The following is a 26,562-nucleotide window of genomic DNA, read 5'->3' as shown; positions in this document are numbered from 1 at the left end:
CATGGAATACGAAAAAAAGGTGTGGGGATGACGTAGGTATCAAATATCACTATATAATTATATACAGGTAGCCCTTCGTTCCGATATAATTTTCATTCATAAGGAAGTGGAGAAAGTGACCAAGGTCCTTGAGCGCAGTCAATGTCAATCTGACAGTCGTCAACGCCCGGTGCGGAAGAGGTAGGCCACATCCGAAATGGACCATAAGGGCCTCCACCCGTCCTTGGAGGAGAGGGCGGAAATGGTCGGAGACCTATATAAAGAGGGCAGTCGAATTTCAAAGCACACATCAAACCGAACTTCACTGCAGTAAGGAGAAGCCCACGACTTCCAACGCCCAATCAACATGAAGGTAATTATCAAAATGATAGGATATCTAATCAGTTCGTATGGATAACGTATCAAGGATAATTACGATAGAAATTGAGCTTTAAGTAATTAATGCCGTTACACTTATTAAATTCGTGTGCCATTTCACGATGAGTAGACGTACTCAAAATATTTCATTCCGATTGCAAGGACTATAGATCCATATCATGTAGACTTGACAATAAATTGTTATATAACATGCGTAACACCATAATGATGGAAATTATTGACAGTAAAAAGTGCATAGCGGCACCAATATCTACAAGAACAAGGTGCAATATAACTTTCTGTTCGACTCATTGCATTTTAAGAACGAAATTATAAAACCCAGGTCCTATAAAAATCATAAAAGAGTTACATATTCAATTCCCAAAATCAAAGCAAACAATGAGTCCAAGTATCGACTTAGTTTCGAAAAAAAAAACAATTCCTCTCGACCGGGAAGCGAACCACGGATTTTTCGGTTTCCGAGTCACTGCGCAGACCACTACGCCATTGAGTAACTTTAATTCCCATTGCAGTTCTACTGAGATTAAACGCAGCTAGACGTTAGGTCCATGTTTTAAGTTGAAAAAATCCATATTTATTGCTAAGATGTTTTCCACTAAGGGTTCCTCATACTCCATTAGAGATCATGTATGAAGATTGTATTAGACCCTTTTTAAACGACCCTATTATCGTCATTTTCTTTAATAACATGTGCTAACCCAACCCTCCAACCCCTTTTACAGGCCTTCCTCGCTCTTCTTTGCATCGTTGCCGCCGCCAGCGCCGGGTACATCCCCGCCACCACCCTGGTGAGGACCCCCAGCCTGGACAGTGCCGTCATCAAGTCCGAGCGCCTCGGAGGAAACTTCGCCTACTCAACTGTTGAGGGTCACTCCTACGCTGCCGTCTCTCCCGTCGTCCAGCACGTCGCCACCCCTGTCGCCGTCTCCTACAGGGCCCATGCCCCTGTCGTCACCGGTTACACCGCTCACGTCGGAGCCCCCACCCTCTACGCTTCCCACTACGCCGCCCCTTACTCCTACGGCTACGGAGCCTACGCCCCCTTCCACAGCTCCGTCGTGGTCGCCTAAATCAATTTAATTTATATTTGTAAAAAAAATCGCCCCATATTTTCCAAAAACTTTATCATCCCCGACTGAGAAAATGTGATGAAAACGCCGACCCCCTTCCGGAGATCTGTAGGAGACGTGTGAGTGGGATAGCCTCGCTGGATGACCGGCCGCACCGTGCCACTGACATTGGCGCGCTCGCCGATAGAGAGCGCGCAGATTGCGGAGGAGACGGGCGCTGGAACCCGAGGTTCCGCACCTCGAAGTCCAAGGCTGCCTCACGGTGGCCTCTGGAGTCCTGGTTACCTTGCACTACCGCAAGTAATTAAAGACTTGTGTACCTCGGAGTGGGTTCAAATAAAAAAATCTCCTTAACTGCAATCGTTGTTCTTATTTCCCTTAATATATTCTTATTACCTTTAATAATTTTATTTTCCCTAAAATCCTTCGATGTCCTATAATATGAGACTACTGCTACACCTGTTGACTACCTAAGGACCTATTTAAACAACTACTAAACTAAATACTATGAAGCTAAAAATCAACTCAGTCAGTGAATATGACAAAAAGAACATCTGTTCTTAATTTTCCGAGGAATCTCAAAATTCTCACAGAGAAACCGATAATCATCTTCTACATAATGACACAATTATACACCTGTCGATGGCCTTCTGCGGCGCCAATCACCCAGCAACAGTCACATAAAGTTCATGTCAGCAAATTGGAGAGCAATGATGCCTCTTGTGACCTACGCTCAATCAAACAGTGGTTACAATTACACAAGGAATAGTGAAAAAACTCGACGCGATAGAAGAAAAGTAACTACATTTTTGAAATTATCAAGCCTATTTTACCCTAAACCAGCTCAAAAATTGGAGTCAACAGAAAAAAAAGTTAAAAATTATTCCCGAATGTAATAACTGATTGAGCCATACAAAATAGATGTGCACTGATTACTTGCATTTTTTATTCTTTGAAAGTTGAATATACGCAAAAATTAAGTTCGCTTATGTGAGAGTCAACGTTTATCGTGTAGGTTTGTAATATTCAATAATAGATGACATTTCTTTGTCTATTTCGCATATACTAACATAATACTGCTCTCGTTATGTTATCTCGTTATTTTCCTTGAAAATATGTACCATATTAAAAATTTTGAATCGTCACTGTGAGGCTTAACCAGCATGCTTGTCTGCCATCTAGGACATCTATTTATTTGAATTCAGAGTCCATATAAATACCGAATGCTTGGATCGAAATCATAAAATTTAGTTGAGCGAAAGAGGATATTGGGAGTAATTCCTGGTTCAAAGAGTGAGAAATTGTGAAAAAAAATGCGTTTAGGTAAGGAAATCTATAGTTCATCCACATTATTGCTAGTTATGTATCTGATAAACATAGCATTCAATGATACTCCAAGCACTCAGAGACCTTTCCTTGCTTTGACTTCTCTCATATCAAACTATCAAGGGCTAATTTACGCATTCGAGCAAGGGTGTGGTTATCTTTCCTGAACTTCTTTATTTGATAATTTTTCTCAAACCTTTGAAATGTGTTAATTGATTTACGCAGTGTGTAAATATCCTCGGTTATTATTCTCATCAAAATTATAAATTAAATATTAAGATCCTGGTGAATATTTCTGACTGGATTATTTCTCTCCATTCGGCTGACGCTTCGGAACCCGAGTGGCGTTCTATCAGTTCCATCGATCAGCCCTGATCATGAAGCGCGACTCGGATTTCGAAAACTCGGCCAAGTGGAGAGAGATAGCCCGGCTGAAAGCCCGAATAGCCTTTTTTGAGCCTAAATTGCATAAATAGGCATCAGCCAATTTGAAATAACAATTTTATTCTTGCAAGTCTCTTTGACAAATCTACATCGATTAACCCTTAGTAACCCAGAGCTGTTTCTGAGAGAAATCAAATTTCAAGATTTTTCATTTTGAAAACTTGTAAATTTTACACTAAATGATAATTATCGTGGCAGCTAAATATTTCGTCATTAAAATTTACACTAGAAAATAATATTTAGGTTAGATATCTCCTAAATAGATCTGAAAGTTTAAACATTTTTGATGTTGCTTAGAGGGTATTGATTGGGTGAGGAGGTTATAAAGGGTCAATTGTATATACAGAATGGCTCTACAAATAACCAACTTGGTATTCCCTACATTTGAGGGTACAATAGCAAGGGACAACGCAATTGAGAGACGGAGAAACGGAGTGGGCAAGATTTGGCCGAGGTGTGAGACAGGCTGTCCACCGTCGCCACTTCCTTTTAACGTGTATACTGAGGAGATGATATTAGATAGGCGTGGGATGAATTGGAAGCTGTAGTTAAAGTGGCGGGATGATTTTTAAATCAATGGGGTCCACTGATTATTCGGCGTTGATTAGTTGATTTTCCAGTCAGCGAGATGGCCGCAGGTAACCCAAGCGTTGCGAGGAATATGAAATGAAGATAGATTAACCATGAGAAAACCAAAATGAAGCAGTTTCGTAAATTATCGCGAGCAAGCAATATGAAGTCGATGATATAAGTACGTGATTCACAAACTTGAGCGGATGGAGCAATTTAAATATTTGGGCAGCGCCCTGGAAGAAAGGGGATACAGCAATAAAGATATCTGGAAGATAATTGTGTTGGAAAAGGATGTTTTCATGATCAGTAAAGAGTTTAGAAGAGGATCATTATGTAAGAGTTTAAAGAAAAGTTTAATAAACAGTCTGACGTGGAGTGTGAATTGGAAGCTGTATTTAAAATGAGGGGAATGATGTTTAAATCAGTGAGGTTCGCAGAGGATTCGGAGTTGATTAGTTGACTAGTCAGTCAGCCAGAGGGTCGCAGGTTCTTACAGATGCGTAAGACAAGCGTTGCGAGGGATATTGAATAAGGATTTACCACAAGAAGACCAAAATTAAGCAGTTTCGTAAAGCATCGCGAGCAAGGAATTTTCTGGTTGAAGATAAAAGCCACCTAGTTCACAAACTCGAGCTGGTGCACCAATTAAACTATAAAGTCATAAACAATAAAGATAATGAAACACTGACTTGCAATTTTCCACAAAAATAAAATTTAATTCGACTCGAGTTTCGATGTTGCTACATCATTTTCAAGGTACAACAGTTGTCGAGTCGAATTAAATTTTATTTTTGCGGAAAATTGCAAGTCAGTGTTTCATTATGAATCAATTCCACTCCATCTCGCTTGATTCCTCGAATTTTAAACAATAAAGAGTTTATAATAGGATCGTTATGTAAGAGTTTAAAGAAAAGTCTAATGAAAAATCTGATTTGGAGAATGGCGCTTTACGGTGCGGAAACAAGAAAACTTTTTCCACATACTTCCCGGAAAGCCGTCTCAATAAGCGTACGACGCGTCATTCGAGGATATATTTCGAATTTATCTTTCTTTAGACCCCATAATATCATCGCCAGCATATTCAAATCAGAGAAATAAGAAAGTACCCAAAAAAGCTAGGAATCTCCTTCTCATTGATGAGAACAAAGATTCCGACTGAAACAGCGATGAGATTGATTCAGATGACGATGACCTTTAACTTTATTGATTCATGCATGTATTATTTCAATGTAATTAGTCGTTCATTTCAGATACAGAAATATGTTTGCTTTCCTAATGAAAACGGTAAAAAAATACATTAATTTCAGTGGAATACACTGATAAAATTCCTATCCTTACTATATGGGATATTTTATCGATATCGCGTATCGATACATCACGGGAAAACTTGTTCAGGGTTATGTATCGATGGTTCTAACTCATTGATAATATTTCTGGGAACATAATAAGTATCTTACTCGCAACGCTTTTAATATTTAAAGAAAGATGTTTTACTGTTACTGCCATATGGTGTCAGAGAGCCCCTGATTGACCTATACCTAAAATAACATTCGAGTCAGATTAAAGAGGTAAAGATCATTTCAAATGGAAAATAATCGTGAATCTAAGTTAAATAATAACGGAGACATTATTTTTTACAAGCTTTTTTCGATTTCCACCCTCTTGCGACGCGACGGGGGTGTTAGGACACAAGCCGTTTATAAGAGAGAAGGAGATGCTTTAACGTATTTCCATTTAGTTTTTACTAAGGCTCTTTATTGTCCAGGGGGAAAAATTATCACACCTATCCGTTCGGCAAAAAATCTCTCAATCGTTTCTGCCGGATCTGGAAATATAATAAGGTTTTTAAATGATTTTCTCCGTGTCGCTGTTTAAGAATTAATTCCCGATTCCTCAAGCAATCTAAGCCTAGCGTGCAGCCTTCCAGTCTGTAGTGGAAGTGGAATTAGGATGGAAGACGTGAAAATACTGGATGGGTTTAAGATATGGGTCTGGAGAAAAATGGAGAAGTTGAAGTGGACGGAGAGGAAGCGGAACGACGAACTAATAGGCATGGTGGGAAAAGAGAGGATGCTGCTGAATGAGATGCTGAGAAGACAAAGGTTTTGGTTTGAGAGAATACTGAGCGGAAAGAGGGAGAATATGATTTAAAGATAGAACGGAAGGGAATTCTTACAATGAATTAAAGAGAGAAGTCCAAAGTATGCCGGTAGACAGCCTAGAATACCCAGTGGATTCGGGGGTCCCAGGGCGGGCCCCGCGAAGGATACGCTCTCGAGGGCCGGGAACCAAGTTCCGAGACTTATACGTCCGTGCCACTTCGAGAGGGGGAGGACAGAGGAAGGATAAGGATGGGAGGCATCGCCGCGATGAGAGCCCGACGGCACCTCCAGGGGAAGGATAGGAAAGGAAGGGAGGGGACGAGGAATCCCGCACCGTCACAGAGGCGGGCGGGTCCTACTACTAACGAAACCAAGGTTACGCAATTAATGTTCTAACAATCTTGGAGAACCATTCTATGAGGAAGAATGATCCAACGATCAAATCGTTAGATCCCAGAATACCCAGTAAAATTCTACATGCAAGCCTGCTTTGCGGGTAGAATATTTTGATAAGAAACCCAAAAAAAAAATTTATGCTCCTTCTTGCATGGATTTTTCATTGATAATATATTATTAAAATTAGAAAAGGATTTTTTCGCGAAAATGTTGATGGAATATGAAAATCACTAATTAAGATACAGAAGATAGTAATTAATAGGAGGAGGTAAGACCTTCACATAGATATCCAAATCACCGCGAGTATGGTGTGAGAGATTTAATGACTTGCATAGGATTTGTTTTCAACTAAAGAAAAATCTAGGACACTTATAAAAATATTGATCAAATCGTAAACTTTTATACAATGGTTCCTAAATGGTAGTCGGAACTAAACATTGCAATCGATTCATGCTGTTGTGAATGAAAAGGCTGTTAATATGTAGTGGTGAAAAATATTTACCTTTTACCTTCATAATTACCTTTCATGGCCAGACCACCGAAAAATGTTGGCACACTTCAATGATCACAGCAATTTTTCTAATTCTAGTACATGTGACACTACACCTCCACCAAAACTAATGCCCTAAACAAAGGAGTTTTCTTTATCATTTCATAACGGCTACAAAACAAAGAGACCAAAACTTCAACTGCTTCTGGCACCGCTTTGTGGAATAAGTGCATAATGAAATAATGAATAACGTTGCAATTTTCCACAGAACTCGATTCATTGTCCGGCCAGTTTCAATGCATTCCTACGCCTATGGCTTTGTATTGTGGGAAAATTATAAATTGAAAGAATAACAATGAGGGCACAGAAATCGGTCGGGCACCGAATATAAAGCGCAGCAAAGTTTAAATTGCCTTTTATTCTCGCAAAGAGAAACCGATAAAAAATTAGGACTAATTAAATTTGTTGACAACAAATAATATGCTCACGATTCACTTAGTGTATTCATGCATGCATTTTAGTTCCGTATTAATAATATGCCAGATACATATTTTTAACTCACCAAATTCGCCAGAAATCAATATAAATCTTGATTGTCTATTTGGGAGGAAGACTTTTTAAGTTTACCTATATAATCATTACAATGATATATTGACAATAATAAATTGCTGATAGATAGGAACGTATACATTCGGTGAGCCCAGAGGTACATGCAGCTATAAACTAATCCTTAGTATTACAGAATATTAATCAGGACAAACTTTAATGATGCGTTGTTTTTTTTATTTTTAACTATAAATTTATTTTTCTCATTTCTCATACCCAGGTTTTATCTTATTCTCTGCCCTAAGCAAAGATAAAAGCTATGCCCGCAACATTTGGAAAACATTAATAGAGAAAACAATATGCATGCACTTCTAATTGATTAAAACACCATGAAAAAGTCTAAATAATTTATAAGTATATTCAATTAAGCTCACGAAAACAAATTTAGAAATATGAGAAATATTTTTGACTGTTTAATGGTAGAATAACCTCATAAAAATAATAGCTACATTTGCAGTTTTACCCACCTCAAGTGAAACTATTAGATTCCATGTGAATCAGTCGATATTTCAATACTTTACCATATTTCAAATCTGAAAATTTTCCGTTCTATCCTCGCGTCGTCCTAAAAATTTGTCCGTGTTTCCAGCGCATTGGTATTTCCATAATGTCCTCGTAAGAAAGAAACTGTTTCGTTTAAAATTGAATAATCATACTCTTTTTAGTCGTAAGTTAGGTGGCTAGTGAAGGCCTCTCAACGCAAGCTTTGATTGTGTAATCACCCCCTTTTTACACGCTGGAAATGCAAATCCATATGAGCACTATGTAGATTGTTCCATAGGCTTCACAGTGAACTCCACGGGAGCACGAAAATACAAACATCACCGAATAACAACCGCAGAAATTTACAGATCATGCCGTCAGGTTACGCTTCATTATGCATGTTCGTGCATTTTAGATTACAAGTGCCCTCGCAGTGAATGAGTTCCGTTATCGATGTTTAGTTACATTTCGTCCGCTAACTTTTAATAAAGGTGACCTGAATTCACTTCAGCCGTAAAAATTTGCTAATAACATGCGCAGCAGCAATAAGTTCCCTTCAAAGTTCGAGATCGTCCGTAAGGGGTATTAAACTAATGTGTGCGTCAATAAATAATTCATAAACAGCCGTTTATTTCCATACTAACCTATTACATCATTACTACCATAATTCCTCCGTAACTTATTAACACAATACTAACACAACACTAAAATTACAATTAGTTCATCAGACTATGGTTTTAAATTTAATACTTTGATTTGATATAATTTCTCTAAAGCATTAATGGCTTCTGTTCACGGCAAAGCCATTCACCATCAAATATACTAATGCAACAAAAAATGGCCCAACCCATAAATGAAACCATTGCCTCCCCAAATAAAATTGAAGTACAAAATTTCTCATCGAAAATTCTCCAAAGTGGCTCATCGAAATCAATCTCATTTTTTTCTTAATTGGTGGATTTTATGAAATATCTACCGAAACTTTTACCCTGAAAAATTGGTATAAAGCAAGCGAGAAATACCGAAACGTGCTCACCAATTTTACACAACATCAAATAAAACGAAAGGCATTGATTGCGATTCGTTGCCCACCATTAGTATATTCATAATACATATACAAATTATTTGGTTGTAGAAATCCCAGTTCAGACGAATGGCAATGGTCAATTTTAACCGCATTTGAAAAGGGCCAGATTGGCGCCCAGGCGATGCCACTCCACGTGACGTCACAGGGACCCAGATGCTATAAGAGTAGTCAGGAGTTTTACATCGTTGGAGATTACCAATGCATGCATGAGGCACAGAGCTCAGTGAAACATGTCTTAATAATCACCTATTAAAACTGCCTACGGTCGGAAAGTTTCCTTCGTTTGATAGGGTATTAATAATCCTTATTCAAGCCAAGCGCTACCTGCTAGCAGGGTAATCTGCTACCTGTTAGCAGCCTGCATCGTATCAGCACTCAAAGCCTCGCCCCAACGTCACCTCACTCGCCGACAGCGGGAACCAGAATGACGTCACACGGCGTTTTCCCAGCATTCATACTTAGCCGTCGCGTTTTCGCGCGCTTGAAAATTTTTACTATTCATTTAATCACTAAAAATAGATATCGTCATTTAAAAATCTAAAAGCGTGAAATGCGTACTCCAGGAGTAATAATCTTTCGATTTAGGCAATAAAAAAATAATAGGAAACCACCCTACTCTGAATGATTCATAAGTTCGCGTTAATGAATTAGAAATACTGATTCCGCATAAGAAGACTGAATTGAATAGAAGAATATTTTATTTTGAATGTGAGATGCTGACACTACCAGAAGAGTAGACAAACAAATACACAAGTACATCCGCAAGATGAGACTATTAGAGGGGCGGATGAGGATGATTTTTACACTCGCAGAAAAAGGCAAAAAAGTAACACAGGTGAATATCCGCGGGAAAAATTGAAAACCCCCAATAATGATTCAAGGCTTTCCTTATTCAATGACCAACCTGAGATGAGTGTCCTGGTCTCGAAAGGCTACTTTGCGAAGATCATGCTCGAGTACGTAAACTCCACGCTTCCTCTCTCTCGCAAACTAAAATTCCAAACTCTCGTATCCCAAGCCTCAGGCTTTCTCGGAACTTTTTAACTTAAATAATATTCGAATGACTCCTTACTCAATGATTTACGTAATTCAAACTCGGAGATCCTTCCTTAACTCGCCTCATAAAATGAATAAGTCTCCTAATTACGATGATTTTTCGAAGCCGGTATTTGCTTACACAACCGTGTACAACACAAAAGCAGAAAAATAAAAATACACATTTGCACATAACATTGCACTATCCATTTCCTGGTGAATTAATACTTAAAATACGCGATAAAGGTACCGTATTCGCAAAAACCCATGATACCATGCGATCTCTGTATCTTATTCGCTGGGATACATTGTAAGATGGAGAGTTGTATAGCACCCATGCTAAATCAGTGAACGCAAGCAAGGACGTTAACCGGTTTTCATGCCCTTATTTCCGTGTGATTAAATACTCCTGTCTCGCTATCAAAAACTTAAGAAATCAGGCTTTGGTATTGATAAAAAGAAACAAAAAGTATGTTTTTAATTTTTTAATGAAAATTTATCTCCATAAATAGCTAATAAATACAATAATTTTATTTAAGGAGAAATAACTTTTGCCATTTCCTTACTTAATCGATGCAGAACAGGTTTCAGCATGCATAAAAATATTGCAGTTTCATTTTCTCATTAAAAAAGTCATTTGAATCGACGAACTTAAACGGTAGACTGGTCATGCTGTCGCTGACTCTTAAAGGTAGCGTTCTCATATCGGTGAAACGTCACAAGTGTGACCCAAAAAAAGGGCACTGGTTCTGAGGGAAACGGTGGAGTTCACATTCAGGGAAGCAGTAATGAATGCATCATACGCATAGCGCGGCCATTCGTTGACGGATTTCAGTGTGTTACGGTTGGATGGTTTTAAGTGTACCGGTACTGCCACGGTGATATCTCTTACCGGAGTCATCCGCAATGCACAAGTTGTGAATTGCGGGTACTCCCGTAAGCTTATCTGGCTAAAGCATTCGACCAGATAACGCGGGATCCAGGTTCGAATCCCGGTCAAGGCAAATTATTTTTTTCTCTGTGGATTTTTCGTACGGTTGGATGGATGCAATAGCAACGAGTACTGAGTTCTTACCAAAATTATATCAAAACTCGGTGCTTTTACGCTTCATATCTAATCTAACACGTGACAGAAACCACCCTGTGTAAATACCCATACTTAAAAACAAACTGGAAATAAATAACGAATAACTAACCCTGAAATAGATTTGCAATTTCACAACAATGTATATATCACTCCCATAAAAAGATGTGTCAAAATCAGCCCCTAAATAATAATTTCCCCGGTCTTAAAAATATCTCCATTCATCAAAGACTCCATTAAACTTTTTGCATTCCTCCTTTGAGCATTTCGGCCTTGTATCGTGTCTCTATTGGTCATAGTAACATTTAGTTTGCATCAAAAACCTTAGCCTTACAATATCTTCTTCTCGTGATTTTTTAAGAAGGCAAGACAGTGAAGCGAAATAAATATCACGCCGATGAGCATTTCCATTTTTTGGGCTTTAAATCGGCACACGCCTCAAGAATGATTCGCGAAAATTGCAGATCAGAACTGAAGATCACAACCTTGATCGTCATCTTAGCTTTTTAAATCAACTTAAATCCTAAGCGTGGCTGCAACGACGTTCAAGCTGAATAATTCCACCTGCTGCGTGGATGTGCAAGGAAGAATGCCAAATTATTTTAACTTGATTTTTTTCGAAAAATATACGGAGTAGTCCCATCAATCAGGACAAGGTTAAATTTGACAATGCAGAGAGTGAAAGGTCCCTTTTCTCCTTTTAAGGATACAAGTAAAATCGAGTGACTTGCACTCTTCAAAGAATGGGAAATTTCTTTTCCTCTCATCGTGATTGGAAAGGGACTAAAGATGACGATTTCACTGCGGTGTAGCACACCTGTCCAGTTTTTTTTTCGAAGCTACTAAATATACGAGGGTCGTTTAATAAGTAATGCCCCTTTTCTTCTCAGAACATATTTATTGTAAAGAGTCAGAATTTAGTGAAAATATGCATCAACATGTCTTGCCCTTGCCCTATTTTTCTACGAAGTACCCATTACGTTCTAAGGCCTAGCGACAACATTTTAGGGGAGCATGTATTCGTTGTTGGCGTTGCCATGCCGAGGGTGGCTGATCATGGAGCTCTGTTTCTGCATCTCTTGAGACCATTGGCGCAGCGAGGGGGGGGGTTTGGGGGAAAAACCCCCCCCCCCCCCCCCCAGAGCTCAGAGAATTTTTAATTTAATCCATTTTACATATTTGGATCAGTATTACTTATAGAATAGAGTTAGGATTTATCAAATATTCCTCATAAAGCCGTAAAACTCGACATTTTTAACCTTTATTCTTAAAATTTTTCTGGAGGAGGGCCCCCACAACTCATACCCGTAAGTATTAGTAGCCCTAAAACCCCCCCTAGCCTTAAATCCTAGCTGCGTCCCTGCTTGAGGCTGTAATTTTCTGTACCCATCGCCCATCTTCACTCCTACCAACTGCAGCCATGTCATACACTGCACAAACACACACGTTTATGAATGTTCGCCACGGTTTCTTTTGCTCTACGCAAAAATTCAATAACAGCACGCTGTTCTTAACGTGAGTCATATGTAGACGCCGTTTTGACGCTGTACTACGGCTCTGCTATCTGCTAGAACGGTGTCAAACTTCATCAGCGCAGAGAACAAACATCAATTGTGAAGCACCGATAAGTACATTGATCTATGTATATCAATGGCTTTTTAAAAAAATGTGGGGCATTACTTATCGAACGACCCTCGTATAATGGAAAAGGAGCAGCATTACTAACAGGGTACAAGGATTAAACCGATTATGGTAGGTTTTCATGGAGTGTTTTTTAAGAGTTCCGGCAGTCAGGGATTCCGGCAGAATACTTCTTAATCATTCTATGAATAGTTCCCTTCATTGACTTCCCTCTTAAAATCATAATAAGGCCAATTCACTTTCATTCTTATTAAAATCCTATTCTCTTCCATCCTCTCCCTCGTTTACAAAACATTCTACCTTCCAATACTGTTTTCGTTAGGTTTACAAACACTGAGGAGGGATCTCTCGAAGAAGTTTGAGAAACGCTACTCACGAACAAACGTCATTATCTAGAACGGTGCAGAAGCAAATCATCGACAAAATTGCAAACATTCCACCGTGGGTGAAAGAAAAACTTGCGGAACAGCAGGGTACTAATGAGCATTTCAGTCTTCACTGAGTATAGCTAAATTAAAATAAATTGTCACATGTAGAGGTAATTTTTTTGTGTTTAATATTGAGGTTCCTAAGCAATCCCAGATAAGGTCGCGGCACCGCTTTTGGAGGAGACTGAGAAACATTTCCTAGTACTAGATTTTCAGCAATGTAAAGCGGTGAACGAGAAGAAATACTCAAAGTTTGCCGAAGATACTGAGGCGTTATGAACATACCGGGTCGTTGTAATTTTCTCTGAGGACATATTTTAATCCATGAGAACTACATTAAGGAAGCACCAGTCCATCCCGTTGAAACTTGACTTTTGTTTGCACTTTTATTAGTTTAACATATTTCCGCAGCGCGGCGATGAGGTGAGAGCGATCATTTACTATTAATACATACTATTAGTACTTAAGTACTTAAGAAGAATTTTGTGAGCCTCCCATTCCATCAAGTACTTCCCTCTTCAATTCACAAGAAAATTGTGGATGAGCTTGTGCGTTCCTACGACCCCTGGAGCTGCACTGGCGAGATTAATTCTCAATTATTCCCGGTAGAGCCGCCCATGCCAGATAGGTCGAAGTGTAGGAGCCAGACGAAAGGTAGTACACGTGATGGTGTCACGTAAAAAACTCTGTTGTAATGTAAGTGGTAAACCCTACCAACTACCTCTTCCCTGAAAACATGGAGTTTGATCGAACGAGCCGCGGATGGTATCGCGGGATCTTCATCTTCATCATCCAATGAAGATATTACGGCCCGGGCTATCACCAGTAAAACTTATAGAGAAGAAGTTCATTCCAAAACCTTAGATTATATGATATCCTAAGGTAATGCCAGTAATGAAATTATTATCCAGGTTTTTCGGAAAATAAATCACGGTCAAAAACTTTATTTTCCATCTTGCGCATTCACGCAGTATGTGAAATTTTTCAGTTTGAAGGTTATTAGCCACGTTTAGGATTTGGGTACATTTGTTACGTTTAGATTACTTATGATACCATTAATGTTGTAATCTTCAGTGACGTCAATTTTCCCGAATCATTCTGGTCGCGTGCAACGGCATTGAACACAGAAAAAAATGCGTATCTCCTTGTCACTCAGTATTCGTCCTTCACAACTCTAAAGTTGAAAAGTTTGTTGCTGGAAGAATAGAAGATAAATTCTATACTTGCCCGTCTCAATCAAACCTTTCCCATTCATTCTAAACCCGTGGGTGCGGTCGAATTATTAGTATGTACCCGACTATACCCAGGGCTGGGCAAAATACAGGCCGATAAGTATTTGAAATAAAAAAAGCTGCTCCAAATGTATTCTAAATTCAAAATAAAAAATAGTATACGAAATACCTTTCAAAATACAAAATAAATTTTTGTGGAAATTGAGTTAAGTTAAAAAAATATATAACTTGCCTTGGTACGATATGGATAGTTGCAAACATGAAGAAAACTATTCTATCGAAAAGTAATCTGTGAAATATGATGTTACAGAAGTGTCATCAGAGCTATTTTAGAAATGTATTTTATTACTTTATCAAGGGAAAATGACAAAATCGGTATTTGAAAAACAATATACAAGATACATTCAGATCGTGTATTTGAAAAACCAGGCAAAAATTACACGTGTATTTTAGAATACTTTTACTTGAAATACTGCCCAGCCCTGACTATACACCAATTCCTCCGGCAGAGTGGTTCTCTAAGAGGGCACCACCACCTCTACCTGTAATGCATCGTAGGTCTTTGCTACACTGCAAAAGGGGGGCGTCAATTCATAATTCGAAAGGGTGTGGGGGACATACGATATGTATTTCGGGGAAGGGAGGTACCTAATACAAGATGACCATTGCTTTTAAATAGACCACTCATCAATAAAATTGTTGAAATATGCATTAATTAACCAAAAACCTTGTTATCAATACGTCCCTACGCTAATTAACTTTATCTTTAGTAATTACTTTTGGTAAAACTGAGCAAATTTCGGGGAGGGAGTTCTTCATCCCAAATAGAACCCTCCATATACATGTTCCTGTGAGGGGATAGTATAGATCTGGAACTTCATCCCGGATTTTAAGGATTGCGGGTGGGGAAGAGTTTTTTCTATTAATATAAATATCAAAGGATTCAACCGATTAAGTTAGGTTTTCATGGAGTGTTTAAGAAGAATTCTAGCAGTCAGGGGGGATTGTCAGAATACTTCTTAATTATTCCATGAATACTTCCCGTCATTGACTTCCCTCTTAAAATCATCATAAGGCCAATTCACTTTCATTCTTATTAAAATCCCATTCTCTTTCATCCTCTCCCTCGTTTACTTAAACATTCTACCTTCAAATACTGTTTTCGATAGGTTTACAGAAACCGAGGAGGGATCTCTCGAAGAAGTTTGAGAAACGCTACTCACGAACAAACGTCATTATCTAGAACGGTGCAGAAGCAAATCATCGACCCATTTGCAAACATTCCACCGTGGGTGAAAGAAAAACTTGCGGAAGAGATACGCGGGGCAGTAGATACACGACGAGCGATATGAATTCCAGCAATTTAACGAAATGGGGTCTCGGTACTTAAAGACCGGTGGGCAAGAGCAGCAGCGTGCAGTAGGTCGCCCGCCTCAATCAGGCAGCCGGCGAAGAACTCCGAGGGGACGGAATAGGCAATGCATGAGCAAGGCAGAGAGCGAAAGCATGAGTACGTGGAAGAAAGTGAAACCGATTGGAACGCCACCACGCCGGCCGATTACGCAACCGCGAGTGGCACTTGGCCTACAGATTTCTCTTTCGGCTCTTCCCACACTCCTGGCCTTCCCATACCACCGTCCACTCCTTCCCAAGCCGTGCCCGACTCCAAACAAAACCTGTCTCGTCTCATCTTGTGCAATACCAGCCGCCATCTGCCTTGAAAGGGAATATTATCGCGGCGAACGCACTGGCTGTGGAGCTACTCAGTCACGGCGGAGGACGATTCGGACTATTGCTCATTCTTCCCACCACGCAAAGACCTAGTTTTTTTTATCGTTCGCACCCTCATGTCAGACGTAAGGTTTCGTTTGTTGTCATCGTAATGAAGATCTGGTAATCCTCACTGGTGTCTTCACATTCAAGTGTTATTCTTACCCTACTTTCACAGATATTTCTCATCGACCACAATGCAGGTTCCTTCTGAGAAAGTTATTTTTATCCTTTTCTTATTCAAATAAAAGTATTCTTAACCCTCTTATTGCTGCGGGCCGATATATCGGCCTTTGCTTCTCAGCATAAAAGTTCCACGGGCCGAAATATCGATTCTTTGGAAAATGTAGAAATAAATATGCACCAATTACAACCTTTAATAAAAAGCAGCAGTCATTTTATAGTTAAAAATTAATTTTATGCGCGTAAAATGTAAAATAACTCAATTATTTTCTCGAAGATGCTAGATTTAATTTAATTACTTTAGGCGATTCCTATCAGTGCCACTCCATGTGTATGACCATGAGAATCACTACCAACGAATTAAAAACACTTTTTGTCATTTCTTAATGATAAAACCAACAAAACTGGAGGGCGAAAATTGATTCACGTTTCCCGTTGACAATCAAAATTTATTTTTTTCCTTGACTGGAGATTTCAACGCCTGTGTTTCAGAATGAAAAGGCAATCCTCCAGGCGATATAACCTCAGCAACAAATAAAACCATTGTATGACCACCACAATCATTAAGTGTCAATCGTCAGCTCACTATAATTTTATTGACAAAGCTCTCTGAAATAGCTCAGCAAGAGATAGGATGTTTAAACTGGATGACCGCAAGTATACCAGAGAGATAAAAAATAAGTTCTCAACTATCCACACGTTCACACACTTAGTACCTCATTCAACGACACCATTAACTGTAAAACACCTCTTTCCTCTATCTTGAATTTCTACCACCCCACGACTAATGATTCATTTCGAAATCTAATTCCCAAGTTATTTCACGAGAACTGGGTTAAAAAGTTTCCGCCTTTCTATAAGAATCCCATTAAATTTCCTCAACCAGCTCCTTATAACATAAATCTTATGTATAAGTTATACTTAGAATTCTTAAAAATACACTTTTAATATAAATTCAATTACATCTGCGTACATATAATGTGCATAGGCATCCAATTATAACGGTATCACAGCACGCAGTTGTGACATTTCTTTAGGCAACAGTTCCTGCTAATAAATGGCACACAGCACGCGTCGAAACATTCTGGCAACGAAAAGAGGCATGCGATAGAGGAATTCGTATTACGAGGCGATCCGAGAGAGTCAAGGTCTTCCGTCTCCTTACTTCCAGTCAGCGAAAGCACGCTTCATTGGCACAATAGACCTTTTAGCACACACAGCCGTATATATTTGTATAAGCAAAGCCTCTCCAAAAGAACAAATCATGTTGGGTCACCCCAAGCATATTTTTAGCACTATGGCCTCCACAGGAACGACAAAGAATTATTTACAGATGACCAGTAGGGTGGTTTCCTATTATTTTTTTATTGTCTAAATCGAAAGATTATTACTCCTGGAGTACGCATTTCACACTCTTAGATTTTCGAATGACGATATCTATTTTTCGCGATTAAACGAAAAGTGAAAAATTTCAAGCGCGCAAAAACGCGCCGGTTAAGTAGGAATGATGGGTAAAGTCCGTGTGACGTATTTCTGGTTCCAGCTGTCGGCGTGTGAGGTGACCTTGGGGCGAGGCTTGAGCGCTGATACGACGCAGGATGCTAGCAGGTAGCAGAGTACCCTGCTAGCAGGTAGCGCTTTGCTAAAATAAGGATTATTATTCCCCTATCAAACGAAGGAAACTTTCCGAACTTAGGTATTTTTAATGTGTAATTATTAAGAGATTTTTCCCTGAGCTCTGTGCCTCATGTATGCATTAGTAATCTCAGACAAGGTAAGACTCCTATTTATTTACTCGTATAGAAACTAGGCCCCTGTGACGTCACGTGGAGTGGAATCGCATGGGCGCCAATCTAGACTTTTCCAAATGAGGTTAAAATTGACTGTGGCCATTCGTCTAAACTGGAATTTCTAAAACCAAATAATTTGTATATTATGATTACTCTAATGGTGGGTAAGGAATCGCAATCAATGCATTTCGTTTTATTTAATGAAGGAAACTACCCTATTGAATGGAATTGGAATTTGAAAGAAACATTTTTGACAATGTTGCTTCTCAGATTACTTCGGATCGGATTGGTGTGGTGGCTAGAGTGTTGGCTTCCCACCCGCTGGGCTCAGGTTTAAGTTCCGGCGGTGTCAGAGAATTTTCAGACTGCCCGATCCCTGCTTGAATGATGTCTGGAGGACATTTCAAGCAGAACACTCCGTCCGTCAGATTGGACGTTAAGCCATGGTCCCCTTGGCGCCTTTCGTTAATATTAGGCTAATGCCGACGCTGGATTTCGCTCCACCCTTCCATGCCTACCCTTCCCTCATGGCGCAAATTATCTAAGCTGTCAGTCGCCTCCTTCAAATACCATACCATCAGCTTACCGCGGAAATTCATTAAGTTCGGGTTGCACTGTGTCCAGCTTTACTGAAGATAACATCATCGCCAGTGATCCTCCAGGCGTATTCACGTCGGAAGTGCTGCTCATCGTTTCTTTCTTGTCTAATATAGTCCTTTTTGTCTATCTGCCCACTATAGGCAACGAATCAGACGAAACTGTTATCTGTGGCAAGCTGAACGCGGTGCAACCCGAAAAATTGAGAATTATCAATCTTGATAAAGATTTTGGCTCTGTACTGTCCTCTCTTTCTGATCATGATGAGAACAACTCTAATTTATCCTTAAACATGCCAGCACTCAAGATACTCATGACACCAAGTATAGCATTCATGCAGAGGTATTCTGAAATAATTATCCTTATTAGCGTTTAATTTGCTCGTGAAGTCGTCAATTGATTACTTAACTCTCATCAGCAAAAACAATTAATCATTCTAAAAGTTTCAGTAAAATTAAAAGTTCCTGTAAAATAGCAAGTCATACAATTGATACGGTAGTTAAATAATACGAAATATATATAAATAGTATACTTTATCAGATCATTAAGACAACCAACCAAAAAAATAAAGTCTGATAGAAACTAATTAGTCTTTTAAAGTCTAGTCCATTTTAAAGAAACCAAAACTAGCTGGTCTACCAGCTCCTATTCTTTATTCACCCAGCATTGACATGAAATACTCTAAGAGGAGAGTTGCTTCCCCTATGCGTATTTTCTCTCAAACATATTTCACTCGCGAAGACTTCTACTCTTAAATTTGCTGAGTATATATAGACAAGCCAAGAGGGAATCATCGGGAATTTACAAATCTGCAGTTTCTACATCCGAGACGCTCATCCCATTGAAGCCGTTGCGCAAAAACAAAAATTCCATGAGGCAGTTCAAAATATATCTCTCAGGACTACGAAGTAACGCATTTCCTAAGAATCGTGCTGCAAGTGGGTCTCCACATGTGCTTACAACTCGCTTTCATTAGGAGGGAGACAACTCGCAGACTGCTTGAACAAGGAAAGCTAAATCAAGTGACACCAATGGCATTTAATTTCAGCGCAAAATTGGGTGTGGAAGGGAAAGTTTACCATATTCATAAGCAATAATATTAAAATAAGGAGATTTAAAATAATGCCAGGATACTGACAGTCGTTACCTCCAAACTGGATCACCGATGCGTATAAAATTCCGATGGAATTAGGAGATGCGAGATTTGGTGTGATTTTAAAAGCAAAGGAGTTCTTAGGCATCAAATACAGATGCCTAAGAACGCCCCGAATGCTTAGGAAATTATTGAGAAGCCCGACGGCAGTCACAGGATATGACTTCTGTGGAGATAAAATTGACTACTCCGCCAGAGTGGCCAATTAATTACTCCCTGCAGGGAAATGTAATTCCATTATCTCTTAGACAAGGGTATAGATATGGTCATTGTGTTTCCATAGTTATTGAAGAAAGACAGTCCGGGACTCGGAACAATTTTTTAGGGTTAGGCATCCTACAAACCACTACCGGTGAACAGCAAGGTGAGCATAGCGTATTTTACTTAGTGTAACATTTTAAACCCATTACATTTTAAATTATACTTTAGGGTAATCCATCCGACGGAATGCGCTCTCATTTTCTTTCACTACCCGTCGATTATTTCTTACGATTCCCACCCATTCAACAAAGAGACAGCTGCCCGATAACGAAATGAATTTCTTTCACGATCGCCACGTTTTGCGCGAAGACTTCATAAACGTCATTGGATGATATATAAACACTAAACAGTGTCTTTAGCATGTTACCAGATCGATTGAAGTTCAATTTCATATCATTTGCTAACACTTATTAGAATTATAATGGCATATTTCTGTAAAAAATAATCGTTTTCATATGAATAATTGCGTTTCCTTTTTGTTTTTCAGGAAGAAAAAAATTACGGTCAAAATAAAATGCCTAATAATTAATGTTTATATAATTTGATTGACCATAAAATTTTCACGTCCTTCCATATTTTAGCCTCCATCAACAATTCATCCTTCGTAATTCATCCCCAGAAGTTATGAATGGCTAACTGGTATGCTTGTCAAAATAAGTATTATTCCAAAAATCTTGTAGCGCTGTATATATCAAACAGTTTGGCATGCTATATGCATTAAGTATGGGATTACCAATGACAAATATAATATTTAACCAATCACTGACCTCAAAACGATAGCTATCAAAAGCTGATTCACACAAATTATTTAATTTTATTTCACAGTTACAGTAGCGCTCAGGTGATTTGCATACTATTGCTTATTATTATCACATATTAAATATTTTTGAATTATTATCCCCGAAAGAGACAAAAAAGGCTTAATATTGATCATAATAAACCTCTCACGCCTTCTAAGTGATTTTTTTAAGCCACGCCCATGTTCATCGCAATATTTAGGACTTTATTTGGATTGGTAAGCCATTCATGGAGTTCGCGAGATTAATACGCAGGAGTAAGGCAAAATAACGACTTTCCGGTGGTGATGCTTGTTGACACCGGTGTAAAACCAACATCATAAATACTCTGGCACACGTGGTTGAAAATTTGAGAATAAATATAATATCCCGTGATGCAATGTTGGCTTTTGAATATTTAAGATATGTTAGACGCAAAAATAAAATGTATAAAAATAAATATACTATAAGTTCTGCGCTTACAATAATAGCCGATTGGAGGGAGTACAAGCCATGTGATTCGATAGAGCTATTTTCTGAACTAAATGTGAAAGCATGCATTTTATGTATCAATTGATGGTTAAAAAAATGAATTTTCCTTTTATAGTGCTATTCATTTTTTGACATGAGAGATAAATTTTCAAAAGCGGCCTTGAAGTTTCAGTGGTTATGATCGATAAAAAATGCATATTTATCATATAGAAAGCCCTAAATTCCAACACAATGGTTTTTTGTTCCATTTAAACCAATTTTCATGACTCAATATCAGACTTTTTGCGAATTAAAACGTCATTCAAGAGGTGTTGCGAGATTAAAAATCGGGAGAAGTAGAAAAAATAGAATTGCACACTTGTTGACATCAGGGTAAAAATAACACCTGATGATGCGGATGAAATATATTCTGCAGAAATCCACGAGATACAAAAACATGAGCGAGAAAAGATTAACAAAACACCTTCATCGTACAATGAATTTTGAAACATTAATCCCATTTTATTTTCAGAAATAAAACATTAGCCACTACCGTGAGTGGCACTTGGTGGGAATAAAATCCTTTTCAATCACGGAAGATAATTCCAGAACTGCTCTAGCATTGATTAACCATTAAAACTAACCAAAATTTATCAATCAATAAAACCAACATATTATAATCATATTTAATGCTAAAGTAATTATATAAAATCATTTTATTTTATGGTGAATAATCTCTACACAAAAAGCAGCAATGACTGAGTAGCGATTAGCACAGGCAAACCAGTCATAAAACATAATATCAATTAAGTCGGATAATATTGTCCAAATATTCTTATGAACACTCATTTCCGTGGTTTGTGGCCCTAAAACTGTTGCCACTAACAATAAGGCAATTGTATTTATTCAAATTCCTAAAACTTTTTATGCCAGAAGTGGCAATATGCCGAGAGGATGTGATATATATAAATATAATTTAAGGAGCGAGTCATTGTAGTAACAAACAGACCAAGGTTAACATTATATAAATTTTGTTTTCTTTACATGAAGTCAAAGTTATTTCATTTACTGCCCGCTAACATTTTAAAAATTAAATCCTCAAATATAGCGTTGAAACTTGACAAATACTGGTTTTTCTCACAAGAAAAATTGAAAATTTATTTTTATGTTATTTCTTTAAAAACTCAAGGATAGTTTACTGCATTATTATTTTCTTTTATTGGCATACATTTTTGTTATCTGGTGGTGGCACAATTCTGGTCCAATGACCATGGAGACCACCTAAAGCTCGTTATCTTTGTTATTCAGCTGTAAAATCAAAATGTAAGAGTAAATAAATTATGATGATCGGCCTCTAACTCTTCCAGAATAGTCTTCTTAAGCTCAATTACTAGTTATTGCCCATAAATATTGGATCGCAGATGAATCAACAAGTCATCATTGAAGGCAACGAGAATAAAGAGCGGAATGAAGTAGAAATGTTGAGTTTTCGGGCACCACCCTTGTTGCCATGAGAGTAAAAATAACTGTTGCGGAATAACTCTTGAATATATTACACTTCTTCTTGCGAAGTAGTACAAAAAGTACAAAGATCTACAATTGCAGTGAATGATACAATGGGTTTAAAAACATTGAAGCCATGTTGGACAAAGATATTATAAGGAAATTCGCTCGATGGGCGTCCAGTCTATGTAAATCAAAATATTTATTTCCCGCCTTTAATGCGTAAACATGTATGTTGTCTGCATATAACAATGAAAATTGAATTTCTCCTATCATTAATCATTAGTTTTTATTATTATCATGAATCATAAATTTTGAACAGACGTTAATATAAAAAAATGCCTATATTTTGTCAAATTAAGTACATACATTCACTACAGTGATTGTTCTCAACTGCGCCAACGTTCGTTACTTTATTTTGGCTTTGCGTGGCTTAATACGTCATTCATGTAGCCTTACGAGATTAATAGGTGGGATTAAGTTAAAATATCGAGTTTTCGGATACCACCGATGTTGAAATCGGGGAAAAAGTGACACCCGATGAAGAGGATCAGTGATATTGCGTTCGTGCACACGTGGCATAAAAAGAACTAGAGCGAGAAAGGAGTAATTGAATACCCCAGCGATACATTTGCTTTCATAACATTGAACTCAGGGCTACTTGTGGATATTAAAGCCCTGATCTATGCCTGCAATAAGTCACATACTGGGAGAAATATCGATATAACTCAATAAAGATAATTCCAGAACTTCTCTCGTAAACATTTCATTACTTATAAACTAATGACGTTATGATATCATTTTACATAGACTGTAGATTTATAAATACTTTTGAGGTGGATTACAATTATTAGATGAATTAAAATTACTACATTCGGGATGAATATTGCCTGTTTTAAATGAGCACCCTAGAAAGTGCAGTCATTGCTCCAGAAACACTAAACATATTGAGAATAGTGAACCTATAACTCCTAGTGTGTGTTATTTTACCCTACACCACTAGCCATTGCTCGATATTTGACCGTAGGATGAATTGACAGATCATTTATGAGGTAGAGAGTATTGACCCTTAGACGCTCAAGGTGTCAATATATCTGGACCGTGTTTAATCCCATGAAAAACGTTTTTTACCACATTTTTAGTTATTTTCAATTTTATTCTGGAGATTATATACATTTTTTTTCACTCTTAAATAAATTTTATTATTTCTACTGCATTTAGGGTTCTTTACTAACAAAATAATTACTCTCTCTTTCCAAACGCGTTCTAGAATCGGGCTTGAGCTTTCTGGGAGTGAAAACGGAAATAGCCGCGACAGCTTAATGGTAGTAAGTTGATATATTGGGCAATATATGTAGGACGAACTTCATGACATCGGAGTAAAAATAACACCTGGTGATGAGTTGTATTGCGTACGGGCCCACGAGATAGAAAAGAAACAATTGCTAGAAGGGAACAATAGAATCCTCCAGCGATTCATTTGATTTTAAAATATTGAACACAAGCTAGTTATGAATTTTAAAGCCCTGATCTATGCCTACAATGAGAGCTTTGGAGACAAATCCAAGACTCGTAAACATACGATTATTTACTAACTAATACCCTTATGCTCTTATGTGTATTTTACTATTAATCTATATGCACTTTAAAGGTGGATTAATCTTATAAGACAAATTATCATTACTTCATCATAAGTTTATCATGAATACTACATATTTTAATAAGTGCCGTTGAAAATGCAGTTTTGTAACAAAACATTCCCCATATTGAACATAATGAAACTCTTACTCCTTCAGTGTGTTGTTTTTTAATCCTACACCAGGATCCATTCCTCAATTTCAATCGATGATGGATTAGCAGATCATTGATGAGTAATTTTGAGGGTATTAATGGGTGGGAGTAAGTTTACATAGAGGGCAATATGGGGCGAACTTGATGACATGGGAGTAAAAATAACACCAGGTGATGAGTGATATTGCGTTCGGGCCCACGAGACTGAGAAAGAAATAGAGAGAGAGCGAGAGTGATATGGAAAGGGAGAGTGCGTGAAAGGGGTGGGGTGAGTGGGAAAAGAGTCGCTATGGTGGTATGGGGGAAGTCCGTCGAAGGCGCTCTCCGACTCCCTTTCACCGCTTCGCTCACGGGGGAGCGGGGGCAGGAGGGGGCGGGGAGGGACAGGCGACTCCTCCGCGAGCACCAACTCCTATGAGCAGAGCATTTGGTCGTACGGCTGCGTTCCTGCCGCACGCGAATCATTTCGACTCCATTGGCTTTTATTTCGTGTCGTGTGTTCGAAGGGGGCACGAACCCCGGCTGACCACGTGGCCCTCCCATACGAAAAGGAAAAGGTGACTTCGCCAACTCTCGTTTTTCTCCCCCACCCCATTCTCCGTAAGGTTACCCCTCTCTCCCCCACCCCCAACATCTCCCACCCGCAACAGCGCCAAGTCTTCTCCTACGGCCTCCTCCCACAACAACAGTGTCCGTGATCGTGATATCGAAGGCCCTTGTGGTATCGGCGCATCACGCATACCGTGTCCACAACCCCAAAACCGCACGTGTCCTATTGTTGCATGCAGTGTCCTGTGTCTTCCGATACTTTGGTCGCGTATTGCGGCCTACCTATGGGATCACATCGACGCCTGAACGTCTGAGACGTCCTGAGGATACCTTTCAGACGCGTTCGGACTTCGACCACGTCTCCTGGAGACGCCCACAAATATCCCCTTTGTGTGCAGAAGAGAAGAATTTAACGTGGCATCACAGCTGGGAAAGTGCACTAGGACTGCCACAAGAATACGCCGCCCATTTCGATGATGAAGAAGACTTCGACGATCAAATCGAGACGAGGGAAGAGGAAATCGTGACCTTAAGAAGGTGAGTCTTCTTTGCCGGCGATGCACATTCAGCGGGCCAGAGTGGGGGAAAGTCAAAACAGCCGCGGCGCTAGAGTATGGGGTGCGACGTTGCCAGATCACGCGTCCTCAGCCAGAATTACCCAATGTTTTCACCGCTCTCTCAGGCCTCTGGACTCGGTAGAAATACATCGCTTCATCCACGTGTTCCATAACATTTGGCCTCGGATTTATAAGAAAGGATTAATCAAACACTTATCAAAAGGCTACCAAGCGTCAGTTAGTGATTATTCAAAGCGATTCCTCGATGAAATGATATCCCTACCAATGATTTCATTTCGTCAAGGTTACCGCATACAGGATTCGCGTGGGTAACGAATTATCGGACTACTGTGTCATTTATCGCGTTTCAAAAGATAATGAAATGCATCCATTCTATGGCTGATATTAGGGTAGAAATGCAAATTCACCACAAGCTTCCTTTTCTTTTAAACGCGCCTCCAGCACTAATCTTCCGCGGTGTTGCGTCTTCGAGGGACCTTGAGGACGATTCTTAGACGGCAATTAGAATATCGTGTCCTTCAACGAAACGTAACGATGAATCAGAACGCCGCAAATAACGCTTATTTTATACCATGTGTATAATTTCATGTGATAGGAAATTAACGTACCATTGTACAAACAGGAGAGAAAATGCCAGTCTTGGAAAGGAAATTGAGAGTTTTACCTACAATACCGGCTATTTACTACACTGCGTTTTGGTTCGGATGATAGAACGACAATTCCTTAGTGTGCAGCATAGAGAGATTCCAGTACCTGCTTTTTTGT

General features: G+C 38.8%; 1 protein-coding gene and 1 long non-coding RNA gene across 2 annotated transcripts in view; both read left to right on the top strand.

Annotated features, from left to right (window-relative positions):
* Positions 1–284: 284 nt before the first annotated feature.
* On the top strand, positions 285–1,808 carry LOC124165380 (pupal cuticle protein G1A-like). The gene is made up of 2 exons (XM_046542764.1): positions 285–352; positions 1,101–1,808. The coding sequence occupies exons 1-2, from the start codon at positions 347–349 to the stop codon at positions 1,446–1,448; spliced, it is 354 nt and encodes a 117-aa protein (XP_046398720.1). The 5' UTR covers positions 285–346; the 3' UTR covers positions 1,449–1,808.
* Positions 1,809–25,101: 23,293 nt separating this feature from the next.
* LOC124165575 overlaps positions 25,102–26,562 on the top strand; it is a 29,401-nt gene continuing 27,940 nt past the window's right edge. Inside the window, exon 1 of the long non-coding RNA XR_006866260.1 lies at positions 25,102–25,756. This is a non-coding gene — a long non-coding RNA (uncharacterized LOC124165575). The remainder of the gene's footprint in view (positions 25,757–26,562) is intronic.

The sequence above is a fragment of the Ischnura elegans genome, chromosome 9 (assembly GCF_921293095.1).
Source record: "Ischnura elegans chromosome 9, ioIscEleg1.1, whole genome shotgun sequence".
Taxonomy (NCBI): domain Eukaryota; kingdom Metazoa; phylum Arthropoda; class Insecta; order Odonata; family Coenagrionidae; genus Ischnura; species Ischnura elegans.
This window is presented reverse-complemented; position numbering and strand designations above follow the sequence as displayed.